We start from the raw sequence: 14,139 nt of genomic DNA, 5'->3' as shown, positions 1-14,139 counted from the left end.
TCTGTCTTGCTCACATTAAATAGCTTAAATGGACTTCAACCAAAGCGCTTTGGTTTCATTAATGAAATGAAAATATTTTAAAAGCAAATTGTGGATGCCCCAGGACTTCATTCATATTTTCCAGTGAGGGCTGTGAACAAAGGAAGGAAGGTCTGACAGCGATTGTGGTCTCCATCGTTCTCTTCACTTCCTTTCACCATCACTCTCCTCCCTCGTCTCCTCTGTCCTGGAAGAGTCTAAATGTTTAAACAGCGGCAGTGGTCAGTCATCAGTCAGACTGGCACGAATGATTACTGCAGCCTCACACACACACACACACACACACACTGGCCTTTAAGCATTATATATTCATCTATCTATCTTTCTCTCTGCTTATTTTTTATTTCTGTTACATGACTTTATCTTTTCTTTCTTCTCTTCTGAGCACAGAACCCCCCCCCCCCCTCTGCCATTTTAACACTTTCTCCATTCCTCCTGTGCATGTCTGTTTGTCTTTCTGACACAGTTGAGTCTTCATCTCTGTCTGACGGCATCTGCATTTCCCCTTCGTCCCCTCGCCCGCCACACATGCAGGGTTCCGTCTACCGTAATGAATCCAGGTTTCTTGTTGGGCCGTTGGGGCTGACGCGGCCTGCAGCTCTTTGCAGAGTGATAGATGATACAATATTGAGCCAGCAGCAGAGATCTAGGGTTCTCATAAGACAAGAGTCTCTGTAGCCTGTATGGAAGGAAAATACAGACGTATGAGAGAAGAGGAACAGAACGAGTAGAAATGTGGCAAAGGGTGAACAAAAAAAAGACAATTTAAACAGCATCTCCATTTGCACAGCCTGTTCAAGGCAAGCCTGGTGGGCATCCAGTCCCTGCCATTCTTTATGGGTAGAAAGAATATCGGCGGAGGTAGCAGCAGAGGCAAATTCATCTTTTGTTTAGATGTGAGGCAGAAAAGCACAGGATGAGGGGGTAACGTGGCAAACCTTTAATGCTAAACAAGTACAGAGGAATTGTGCAGCAACAAATAAATGACAGCTTTGATACGAAGTGTGAAAAACCTGCAAGACTGACACCATGAAGATTTCATAGTCCAAACCACCGAATCTTTGTGAACAAAAGGGAGTATATTAAGGGTGGATTAACCCAGACTCGCGCTTTGTCCGGCTTCCTGTTTATGAATGCAGCAATGGGTCGCCCATGAAGAGTCAGACATCATTAAGCGTGTCTAATAATTCAAGTTGCGTGACAATGGATGGAGGCCTCTAAGGCAAAGCCTGCATTCATCAACGCCAGTACCGAAGTTAAGGGAACTATTTGTACCTTTTAGGGACAATAGTGACATCTTTATTGTTGGCGCTGCAGCAACAGAAGCTTTGTCCGAACATCAAGTCAACATATAATGAAGGCAAGTAAGGGCTTTTCTTTCTCTGTTGACTCCCTCTCTTCATATCCCACATCTGAACAGCACTGTGTGTGTGTGTGTGTGTGTGTGTGTGTGTGTGTGTGTGTGTCTATTGGAAGATCCAGACTAATTGTAGTCAGGTGCAACATAATGAAGCATCACTCCAGCAGTTATGGGCTGTCGTCCTCCTGTGGTAATTATGCTGTACTTATGTGTGCACCTCTTTTTTACAGATTGGGGCAGATTTCACATAAAAAAAAAACATAAAGATTTACATGAGAAATAACATATTACCATGGTGACCGTGTGAGTAAACAGCTGGCTATTTAGACCTCCCGCAGACCTGGAGCAACTTCCACATCCAATTGGATGATCCTCCCAACATTCGCTCTCCTCCCAGCGCTGATTTGGTTTCCACAAACTCTCGGGAACATATTTGGTTGTTAAGCTGCTAAATGCTTCGCGAGGTCAAACAACCAGTCGCGAACTCTGTCTGTTTGGTGTTCTGTGCGCTGCCAGCCAGGACAGAAGGTGTGGGGGCTCAGTTGTTTAAATCAGAACGAGCTTTTATTTACAGCTGCACGCTGGGGTTCCTCAGTCTGAACAGTTGTTGCTGAAAATCACCAGCTGTCACTTACAATGACATGCTGAGAGGACCCCAGAAAGGGAGACACACATGCACACACTCTCGAAGGCCGATGAAGAATGCACTGTGTGTGCATCTTACACCCTACAAACACACTTCACGCTGTGCAAGATGTGTTAGGAGTCCAGTAACCCCCTTTTAACTCAGCAGGAACCAGTTGAGCCTGCTGTCATCTTTCATTTCCATCTGACTCGTTAAATTGCAGCATTAATGTCTTTAGAGATTTTATTTTTGTTGGCTTTTCATTCATTGCTTATTATCAAAAACAGAAGTATAATGTTTACTTGGTATGAAATACTACGAGTACATATTTTGCATTAAAAAAATAGGTATTTTGACACGGGAGTCCAGAGTCCGTGTCCTGGATCTGATGTCTGATCAGGTTTTGATAATAAAAGCTCTTTGTTTGAGAAATGTCTCACATGAAACTGACAGATTCAGAAGCTGTTTGCCTCTGAAAGGATGCACTTAAGCATAAAAGAGCAACTACACGAGTATCATAACTAAAATATACGGTAAATATTCATTTACATTTTGAATATTTAAAAGGTAAATGGAAAAAAGGTTTTTTGTGATCAGAAACCATGCCATTCCGCAGCCCTTTACGATTTTATGCCCCATTGTTTGTAAACTCAGTCCCATTTTCTCAAACCACCTCATGTCTGATGACTTCGCTTGTTGCCTGCACAGACCGGAACAAATTATTACCCCCCCCCTCTCAGGAATTACTATGGAAACGAGATGCTATACTTGCCATCAAGCGCTGCCCTTGTTTGAGGAGGCTGGGTGAGAAGTGTCTCGTTAGCATTTAAAGTGACAGTCACTTAAACCAACCACTTAGGAAAAGGCAGAGGCCAGTTTAGGACACGTTCTCTGAATGGCCCATGTGCATACATCTGGGCAATCGTTTGCCCAGACATGTGCACATCTGGGCAAACGATTGACTGCGATATGGTATGTATTGCAAGACGAGTTGGTGCGTAACCTTTCAAAACAAACACCTTCAAGAAATCTGCAGCACAAACAAAACATGGTAGCAGGAACTGCAACAGGAACTGCAACCTCGTCAAAATACAACGTTGTGTCGTCATTGTCTTCAACGGGCGATGGTAGTGTGGCATTTTTAAAAATCATTACTCTGGAATGTGCTTGCTATAATTTTAATCCCTGAGATTTTCTTGTTCGAATGGAAGGACAAAAAAGCAACAAAAGCTAACATTGCAGCAGCTCGCTCCTTCTTTCCTGGTTGATGTACAACATATTGGTATTAGTGTGCCTACTGGGATGCCACAGACTCCTGACCAAGGCCTTGAGAAAAAAAAATATTAACTAGCTGAGGCTTAATCAGCAAAGTGTGAACTCATTTGTCAAAAGATTTAATGTAATAACATTCATTTCTACGTATAGTCCTTCACAGCAGATTTTTACTCCAACACTGGTCGCTACACACACACACACACACACACACACACACACAGAGTAATCTGTCACTCTCCATCAGTTGATGAATAATACACCAGTCTATCACGATCCAATAAGCACACACTGCCCCAAGCTGATGGTAAATGCACAACATGGTGAAACACAATTCCACACAAATAAGGCTGCTGTACACACACACACACACACACTGATCTGCGATTGATGTGTTGAGGCTCTATTAACACGTGAAGTCATTTCTCTTTATTAGAAACTTCTTGATAGGACTTTCTATGCCTCCGAGAGATAAAGAAGGCAACACATAGAAGGGAAAGGCAGACGTTATTAGAAACCTCATGATGACAGACCTGCTTTGCATCATCTTGTATTACTTCTCTGATTTCATTATATGACATTTTTCAATACATGTCACAGAAGCCTCATTTCCCTCTGACAGTGCTAGAAACTGCTGCAAATGGAACAAAGTCACCAAAATTGGGCGCAGTTTCATTTCCTGTGCTGCATCAGTTGAAATAGGATTCCAGTCCCGTTGGTTCCCGGCATCACCGGCTCTGTAGAGGAGGTGGCCTTTCGACCCCTGGTAGGTAAATGATGGATAAATCCAAGAAAAGAAAAGTTTCTGAAGAAAACAGAACACTTCCTGCTATACACGCGCAGATTAATTTCCTCTCAATGTTTCCCTTTCATTTCGGGCAAACTTGTGTTGATGACGGAACACAGAAGCAGAAGGCATTATTGGTTCGCTGCGGACGGATGACTTAAGTTTGGATTTCTATTTTCGAAATACAAGAACGACTCAAACAGGCATCGACTACGTTATTTGAAAGTAAACATCGACCAACTGTCTTTTTTTCAGAGCTCAAAATGTTTTTGTTACATGCGGAAATTTCACACAATTTTGTTATGTTGGCATAATGACAATAAAGAATCTTGAATCTTGAATCTTGAATCTTGAAATAAAATGACATATTTCCTGCAGCAGATCTGATTTCATAAATGGAACAGACTATAGTTCTTTTTTTATACAGCATACAGGTTAATATGCAGTGTTATCCTTGGTTTTAGGGTTTTGCGGCTTTTCTGTGGGAGATGGTCCAAATGGCTCTTTGAGTATTAAAGGTTGCCGATCCCTGTTCTAGTCGATTGCATACTTAATTCTAGCTAAATTTTACACCGGATGCCATTCCTGCCGCAGCCCTCTGCATTTATCCGGGATTGGGACCGGCACAAGGGAGACACTACGTCCGTGCTACCTGTGAGGCTGCATTATAAATAAACAGCCATTATTTACCACTATCATTGAACATGCATAATATGACCATGATAAATGAGGTAGATTTTAGGTCGGGCCGGGGGTGTTCTAACAGAGTGTCCGCTTTGTCCTCGATGGTGACAGGAGCCATTTTCGGGTCCAAAGCAGGAAAGTAAGCCAGTCACGAAAGCTCCAGCTAATTTTTTATACGAGTTGCAACGGCTACGGCTAGTCATTGCAAACAGTTTGTGGGTGTACTGTATTACCGCCCCCCTTGTGGCGGCAGAGTCGAATGCCACCACGTAAAAAACCAAGTAAAAACATGGGATTAATGACAGAAACGGTGTTTATATCTACTCAACAAGTAAATAGAAGCCATTCAGTGTCAAAGAACAGAAACTAATTGCTGAAATGGATAGAGGCAACATGAAATGTCTTTAACAATTTTAAATATTCACATTGAAAAAGCTTGAACCCACTTTAAGATTACAATGGCCACAGAGTAGCTGAACTCCCACTTTGGCTCTACTTGCCTGAAATACACTGTTAGTCATAAAAAAAAAAAAAGACACATTCAATACGAGGTTTCATGTAACACTGAGCAGCTAAGAGTCCGAGTTTGCTCAGCGAGCCGATCCAGCACATAGAGACAGGTATGTGTGGGCATTAGCCTCTGCATTAATGTAAAGTTGCCTGTGTGGGGGAGGATAGGGAGTAGAGAACACACAGGCATTCTGCTGCTGGCGAGAGCAACACACACACACACACACACACACACACACACACTCATGAGCCACCTACCCAGATGAAAGTGTTGGCTCTGTTGCCGACCACTCTGCGCGGCTCTTTTGGAGACTCTGCTGAAGGCTATTGTTGCTATTTATAGGATTAGGAGTCAGCAGGAGGCATGTCAGTGTGTTGTGTACAGTATGACGTGCATGCCTTTGTGCTAGTCTGCTTTTTTGTTTCTGCAACACATCCGTTTTCATGTTTATTTATGTGCAGAATGTGTGCTCGACTGCAGTGCCTACTTGAGAGTTTACGGTGAGACCACACCGACACTGGATCCTCATAACTCCACGCTCACACACACACACACACACACACACACATGCTCTTCAGGGGAAAACCACAGCTCTGGATTGTTCAAGAGTTGCAGTGTCAACAGACAACTCTAAAGAGCACAAGTGTTTGCGGCTGAGCAGCCGCTTTAGATCAGCAAAGGACTACCGAAAGGAAAGACTGATATCATCGTAACAGAATGTTCTTTGCAGGGATGGTGACTGATGGGATGTTTAACAAATGAACAAGACGACTGAAAAAAAACAAATAATAAAACCGAAAGAAGGACTGATGATAAAATGTTTCATGGAAGCGGAGAGGAATGAAGGAAAACCATTTACTGTGCAAAAGAAGCAGCGGATGCAAGAAATATTGAATCGAGTAAGAGGCAGGAAGAGGATGGAGATGAACAAATGATGAAAAAATACTGGTTGTATACAAAATAGAGATGGGAAAGCCAAAGTGTACAAAATAAACATTGATTATGCAAAATAAAAGTTTTTCAGCGTAACTTTTTCTATTTGGCAAAGATTCAGGAATAGGTGCCAGCACCTGGCAAACAGCCATGCAGACAAAAGAGAAAGCAATAAAGCTTATACTGAGATTAGATTTGGAACAATCATATTTATACCAGAGTAGTGAGAAAAGAAAAAAAAGCTTTTGTCTGATGAAATGTAATTTGATTTAGCAGCGTGCAGTCAGTGAGTTCGGGACATTAGTAGAACACAGTGGTGGAGGCTGCCAAGAACGACTCGCACACCCAGACGCCCACCCAGGTGGTGGAAGATAAAATAAAAAAACATGTAATGGATTTTATGCACCCGGCAAAGAAGACATTTTGCACTTAGCTCACTTTATTTTCTACAAATTGAAAAATAAGATTCAGTAAGAGGTCAAACAGCATGCAATTTCATTTTGTGTCTTACTACCTTAATAAGCTTAAAATGCTTTTTAGTCCCATTGTTCTGTACGCCCAGCTCGACTCTATAATAAATAAGGTTTATAAATTACAGTGAATTTGCTGGGGAGTGGAGAAACCAAGAAAGACATGTGTAACAGGTGCAACAAAGATGGCAGTGAAAGGAGGCAGCAAAATCCACGTTCAATGAATATTTGACCACATTATTGCAATAACTACTTTCAATAAATGAAATAAAAAAGATGGAGGCGGAATGCAGCCGGTTGAGGGAAAAGTGTTGCAGGAAAAGCAGGAATTGTGCTGTATGCACCAATTTGGTTCTAATTACTATCTTCTGTCTTAGCTCAAGGCAACATTTTTTATTTGCAATGGCAACAAGGTGTAAGTAATGCAGGAAGCTGAATCCAGTTTGGGCATCAGCGCACATAAATAAAAACAAACTGCAGAAATGATTTCTCGCCTAAATGAGTTTTTACTCATTAGATTCTATTATGGATTATGCAAATTTTTATATATGTTGTTGTCGCCATATTAGGAGCAATGGTCCATAATGGAAGAACTAAATGTTTAATGCTATCGCTCTGCAGGAAGAAGCCGCTGTGGCTGTGTGGGGCTTTCTGTTAGCGCTGCACATACCGGTATGTGTGTAACTACCTTCCAGTACGTACCGGGCTTGCCACATTTATAAGGAAAATGCCTGCTGGTTTTTATGTGAGCTGTGTGTGTGTGTTATAAGAGACAGGGAGGCGGGAATAGAAAAATAAAAGGTAGGCTGAGGCAAGAGGAGCGATATCACACCCTCATAACCTCTAAACTTCAAAGCTAAAGAAGATCAGTGGGACTGTGCTTTATGCTGTAGCGGCACCGCTTGTTTAATTTTATTCATACTAAAGAATAAAGATAGAGAGGCTTAAGCGGTCGTCAGTCTGAAAGGATATCTTCAGTTATCAGGCGGTTTATTTCAGAAGCAGATATACAGAGCTTTCAGTTTTTCCTTGTCTGCACCACGACTTCGAAAAGTCTAAAATATTCATTAGACTTTTTATTGTATTGGAAGACCAGCATGTGTGTGTGTGTGGTGTGTGTATGCGTGTGTGTGTGTGTGTGTGTGTGTGTGTGCTTTCAGTGATTTCCACTACTCAGCACAAAGCTAAAATCTGTGTTAGTAGGCTACTCTCTCAGCAAAGGCAAGTTATTAGGAAGCCGTCTGAAGTGTGCGGTCGCATCTGCAGACTCAACAATCGAACGGCAACACGTGCATATATATTAGGTACTTAAAGTTATGTTCTTGTCTTTCCAGATCCGGCCTCAGATGGCCATTGAGGGATTGCGGTACAGTTAGAGTGCTGTGCGCCCGGCGGCACCCTCAGACTCCACTGGTGTTTGTCTGTTCCAACATGTTGACGCTGTTTCCGTATCCATGTGGATCTGTTTGTACAGTTGTGTATTTTCATGTCAGAGACAGCGTGAGAACCGGGTTTGTCTCCTGAGGAGAGGAGCAACAGAGAGTTGGAGAAGCGATGTTTGAATGAGGGCAGGAGTAATGAGAAAGAAGAAGAATACAAAAGAGGTGAAGAAATGCTGATGTGGAGAAATCGCTGTCTCTATGAGCTAATTAGAGGGCTAAAATCAAATTAGCATTGCTGTATGCAGTTGCAGCCAATTACGAAGCATTGTAAAGTGGGGCAGATGGTCAGGGAGGGGCACCGAGTGTAGTGAACTTATTAGAAATTAAAACAAGCATTTCTCCCAAAATGAAACCTTACTTTTGGATTCTGATGTCCTTGCATCGGCTTGCTATTCAGAAAAGGATGAACTTGATAGTTTATCAGCAGCGTTAAGTGATACAGATCTGGTCATCAGCATCAGCACCAGTGTTCAAAGTGCATTTAAAAACATATCTTCTCACTGGTTTATCTGGTATGGACCCAACTATAGTTTACTCCTGTTGACTTTCATCCAATCATTCCATCTTATGGCTTTTCAAATGTTAAAGTTTAATATTTAGTTTGGTCTCTCGTTTAAGTGACTGTTTTCCCAGATCTGACTTCATGTTCATCACTCTCAATACCTCTTCACCGTCTTCCAGCTAATCTGCAGCAGGATGGGCATCTGCTTTGTGTGTGTTTGTGGGTAAGTGTTCGTTAGCAACGAGCTTTCGCGGCTTGTTTAAATGAAGAGAATCTCTAATCCTCCATGCTTTGGCCTATTGAGCGTGCAAATGCAAAAGTTCAAGAGTGAAAATAAAGGAAGGGTGGAAAAAAAAGATGGATCGGTGGAGGAGAAGCCCAAAACAAATATGGTTTACCTTTATTATTTGAGGTTTTATTTGAAACGAGGGTCTGCTTGAGTTGTACTAATGTTGGATTGTTAGCATTATATACAGCTGAGGCTGATATGAATGACATTATGTCTACAGATATTTGGCCATAAACGAAGATGATGGTCAAATATAAACAGTCATTCAAGTTCATCCTGAAAATCTAAATAGATTTGTCAACTCGTTGTTTTACTGAAAACAGAAATGCTAAAGTCATGCAAGCTGGCAGACAAAGTAAAGTCAGGAGTTTCTGGGAGTTTAGCCGCGTTGTAATTATGTGAAATGAATTCAGGATTATTTTGTTATTATTTTATCACACGCCACAATATTTGAGTGTGGGTTTTTCTAATTGCCAGTTCAGCTGATAATACTGGCACTTTATTTCACCATAATCTCATGAAACCTCTCTGTCACCTGGAGACAGCTCAGGCATGTCTCCAGGTGACAGTAACACACAGTCTGACAGGCAGAATCCACTCCAGGTCCATCATACTGTATTATGAGGGAGAGAGAGAGAAAAAAAAAACACTAGGAAGGAGCTCTCTCTCTACCCAGCCCCAGTCTGTGAACATCCCCAACTCTCCCCTCACCTGCCCTGAGCTAATCAAAACCACACTGTGCTCTGGGCATTCTTGTTATAATTGTTTGTGGCAGCAGGTGATATGTGATAATTGGTCAGAAAGTATTTTGTAATTTGACTCCTCGGGGAGTTTGAGACTGAACCTACGTTGTACATATTGTGTCATTTTAATTTAATGTTATTTTGCATCAATGGAGTAATTTATTTTTATTGGTATTTTTAAATGTCGATGATTTATGTACGAAGGACTTTCAACGGAAACAAGACCGCAAGGGCTTTTTCGAAATGCTCCTCTTAGACAGGATGTTTGACTGTATTTGTACTGTAATACATGCTACTGTGTGACTGTACTTGTACTCTAACATTCTATCTAATAAATATATTCATCATCATCATCAAGGGCAGCAATCCTGAGCAGAAGCTAGATAAACCCCCATATGGAGTCCAGACATGGGTGGTGGTGGCTGATGACTCTGCTGAGACTGATGCAATGATCAGTCTGGTGTGTATCTGCGGGATAGATGAGATAAACTGAGGCAAACCACTGACATCTAAAAGATGACAGCAGAAAATTAAGACTAAGCATGCGTGAGAGGTTAAACTGACAAGGACATATGAGATTTAAATTATGGCCTGAGTATATATATGTGTGTGTGTGTGTGTGTGTGTGTGTCACTGAAGTAGTACCACTATTTACAACTAAAAGAAACAAAAACACACAAGAAGAAACAAGAATCAATCATTTGTTATTTAGCCTTTATTAAATAATAATAACATTAAAAAAAGATTTGTTTCTGTACAAAGTCTACAAACGACAGTTTGAGTTACCTGGCCAGTACATGTCTTAATGTGTTTGTGTGTGTGTGTGTGCGTGTGTCGGGGGGGCTGCATGTGTGTGTGTGTGTGTTCATCAAGACATAAGAGGTAATACTATCTGGATTCAATCAAAGAGCTAGATAATAGGTGTGTGTGTGTGTTTGTTTGTTAACTGTGCATGTTACTCTTTTCTCAATGATCATCACTGTATGAGTTGGAGGGAAAAGGAGAGAGAGACAGCGATAGAGAGACATAACAAGAGAGCTCCAAGGCACTTGGAAAACAGTCCAATGAGAATGCAGTTCGATGGACAGAAACCCCTCCATCTGTCTCTCTTTCTCACCATGGTTTCATCCCTCCATCGCTCCCTCCTTGCTCATCTCTTCAACACCCTTTTACGATTCCCTTCTTTTCTTCATTTCAGGGACAGATGAGTGAGAAAGACTAAATAGAGAACGGTGACTCCAAAATAAATACAATACAGTACATGGGTATTTTTGACTCCCCTTTTCCTTCCTCCCTTTCTTTCCATTTCAGTCTTTTATCCCCCCCCCCACCAGAAGATCACCACTTGACCTGGATATTTGACAGATTAAAAAAAATATTCTGTGATTGACCTTTAGCCACTGCAGCCGAGCAGAGGGCAAAAGAAAAAGAAGCAGGCAGCGAGTTTTGAGTCTATTTTCTGCAAGAGTCACTGACCTCCTTTCCGAATGCGTCTTCTATTTTATTTTTTTAAATTTTAATTTCATCTTCTCATTTTGTGTTCAGATTGTTCCTCTTATTAACCATCGGTCCTCTCAGGCATGCACATGAGTATTTTTGCCACGTTTGTTTGATTGCTGATGATAAGAAGTTAGTCAAATGTCGCCGGAAACAGCGCCACCCAAATAAGGTAATGACTGTTTGCTGCTATGTTTTACATCTATAATGCCTCAGTCGCCGAGGAGTTCAGCAGCTCATTGACAAGCCATCTAATTGATTGTTTTTCTTGTCTGACTTGCACGATTTTAAGATTTCCTTTGTCATCTTCTCTTATAAATTAAATGTAACATTCAACCTGTGTCCTTCACCAGTATAAAAGAAGCCAACCCTTCTTAATACGTTTATATCTTGTGTTATTCGCTGCCTTACGTTTTCTTTTTTATGTGAGATCAAAACGAAGGGAAACCATCTTGTTAAATCATCATTCCATGGCGGTACAGAAATACACAGCGTGTCTTTAGTATTAGATGATGTCACATGAATGTACTTCCTGGGTGAAAGAGCTGCGCAGCGCTAACAGAAATACACATTTAAGGGTTACGGGCCGATATGTTAACCTCTCTGCATGTAAACATAACCACCATATTTTCCCATCCTCCTTCTCTCTTTGTCTTCCTCTCTCTTCATCCTTCTTTGTATGTACGTGTGTGTGTGTGTGTGTGTGTGTCCTGCTCGTCAGTCTCTCCAGCAGCACTGGCCCATCTTGATGGCTGTCCTCCGATACAGCGTATACTGTAGTTAGCTTAAGGCTGAATTGTGTGACCAAGAAAGTTGATGAAGGGTTTCCGTCCTTCATCTTTAGTCATTCTGCCTCCATCCGCTTTGGAGCATCCTTCATTCGGGGGGTGGGGTGATGCAAAGAGCCGTGAATAAAAGGCAGGCTGATTTTTCCCTCTCAGTCTCGTCACCTTGTCCAGACTTCTGAACACATACACAGCTCTTTGGCAATCCATAGGTTGCATTATAACAATCACTGACATTCTGTTCACACAGTGTCTGTCCATCATTTGGGCGTCATACAGTCTGAAAAGTAAAAACAAAATAGATATATATAACAAAGACGAACCCTAAAATATTAAATCTAAAGCACGACTCCATAACAGTATCTTAGATTTAGATAAACCTCTCCTTTTCTGTCCTCCATCTTCTTTTATCCTTTGTCTACTCTGATAATCTGTAATGTAAAATATTTCAAAATAGAAAAGGACTGAAGTAACATTTAAGACATCCGAGTCCATCACAATGCTAAAGAAAGTCTAAAATCGCGTAGGAGCTCTATGGGGGTATATCGATGAACTGAAGTTGTCTTTTCTTGACCTTGTTTTAAAAAAAACTGACAAAAATCTAAAACGAAACAGGAATATTCACTATTACTCTTCTATGCCACTGGTTTCACGAAGGGCGGACCAAAGGCAGCCAGAGGAGCGAGCGAGCTCCGTCATGACAATGTTTGAAATTCACAGAATTCTAAAAGAAATTCAGAAACGAAACAAAGAAAAGGTCCATTTTCTTCCTTTCTTTTGACTGGCTAATTCTATGTGGTTGGGGGGGGGGTCGGCATTTGCTTGATATGTGTTGATTTCAGTCAGAGTGCCCACGCTCAATGGTCCGCCGGTGCTGAATCGGACAGTCAGAAGCTCCAGCGTTTTGATTTCTGCATGCGTTCTCTATTGGCCACATTCATATTCAAGATAATGAGGACAAATGCCTTGTAAAGTACCAGCCATGGGCACATGCTCATGAATTTCTCTTCATTAAAAATGCCATTGCCAACGCCCCCCCCCCCCAAAAAAAAGAACAATCCAGGACTTTGCTGTCATTTGTGGTCCAAATGTCCATATTTTCATCGGTGCTGTAGTCCATCTGATCCTCTAACTTCATCCCAGTGGCCGGTGGGCTATATTCTATGGTAAAACTGTTATTCATACTCATTCCTTCATTCATTCACAGGCTTTTAGCATCGAGCAGGATGTCTCCTGCAGGCAGAGGAGATTCAGTATCATAGGTAAAGGAGACTGGGGTGAGGGGTTCACCCAGTTCAGGCCTTGTAGCATGTATAGATCGAGTTCTAAAATTCCCCCACTGGCACGCAGATAATTGGGTTGAATTTCACCCCATCAGACATCAGAGCAGGAGCCGCATAGGGCACACTCGGGATTTAAATAACAGATAGTGCTTCGTTTTGTCCAACACCAAGAATAAAATAACTTTTGGAGAGGACCACAGGGCATGTCCTCCTCTCTCCTTCATGCCTCTGAGCAGCACCTCTGCTGGTTTATCTTCACTTTGTGCTTAATTCCATCGTAGAGCTCAAAGTTGTAGTTCTCCAGCGTTGTGGAGGAGCGCGATGAAAGCCCGCTGTAGGAGCATGTGCAGTAGAGGAGCAGTCCTGCGCAAACAGCGCCCAGCAGGACGCCCAGGGAGCTCATCACGATGATGGTGAGGAGGATGGGGTCCAGCGTGTACAACCAGGCGTTGTCCTTATCTCGCTCCGACAACAGGGTGACGGAGGGGGGGTTCACATCGGAGGAGGAGGGGGTGGAGAAGGAGGACGGCCATCCAGGGAAGATGTAATCTGCAGATAAAACAGGTAAGTATGGAATAAAAATGCTGAAAGCCAAAGAACAGCAACTGGTGTCCACTAAGTTCTCTATATTATAAGAAGCAGTCAGGAGGCGTTTGAAAAAAAAAAAAGTATTTATCTTGTTAGATATAGACAGTTTTGTGTAGGCCTGCAGACATACAGACACACATGAACACAACCTTGATGTTTACCTTGATGCATGACCAACGAGTGGCCGATTTGAGATGAGATGGAACAACCTTGCAAAAGCCATCATATGTTCCTTTAATAGGAGACTGTCACGGTTTAATTGAGTATGTGTTATTGCATTAGCCACCTCTAAACGTAAAAAAGAAGCATAAGGCCCAGTGGAACGGAGA

At 41.9% G+C, this 14,139-nt stretch overlaps 1 protein-coding gene across 1 annotated transcript in view; it reads right to left on the bottom strand.

The window, feature by feature from the left end:
• Positions 1-13,442: 13,442 nt before the first annotated feature.
• Positions 13,443-14,139, bottom strand: part of LOC137914818 (neuropilin-2-like) — a gene marked incomplete at its 5' end in the record, with an annotated part of 60,282 nt that continues 59,585 nt past the window's right edge. Inside the window, one exon of the mRNA XM_068758312.1 lies at positions 13,443-13,771. Coding sequence (XP_068614413.1) covers positions 13,443-13,771 — 329 coding nt within the window. The remainder of the gene's footprint in view (positions 13,772-14,139) is intronic.

Source organism: Brachionichthys hirsutus, unplaced genomic scaffold (assembly GCF_040956055.1).
Source record: "Brachionichthys hirsutus isolate HB-005 unplaced genomic scaffold, CSIRO-AGI_Bhir_v1 contig_748, whole genome shotgun sequence".
NCBI classification, from domain to species: domain Eukaryota; kingdom Metazoa; phylum Chordata; class Actinopteri; order Lophiiformes; family Brachionichthyidae; genus Brachionichthys; species Brachionichthys hirsutus.
Note: the sequence above shows the minus strand (reverse complement) of the source record. Positions and strands in the feature narration are given on the sequence as shown.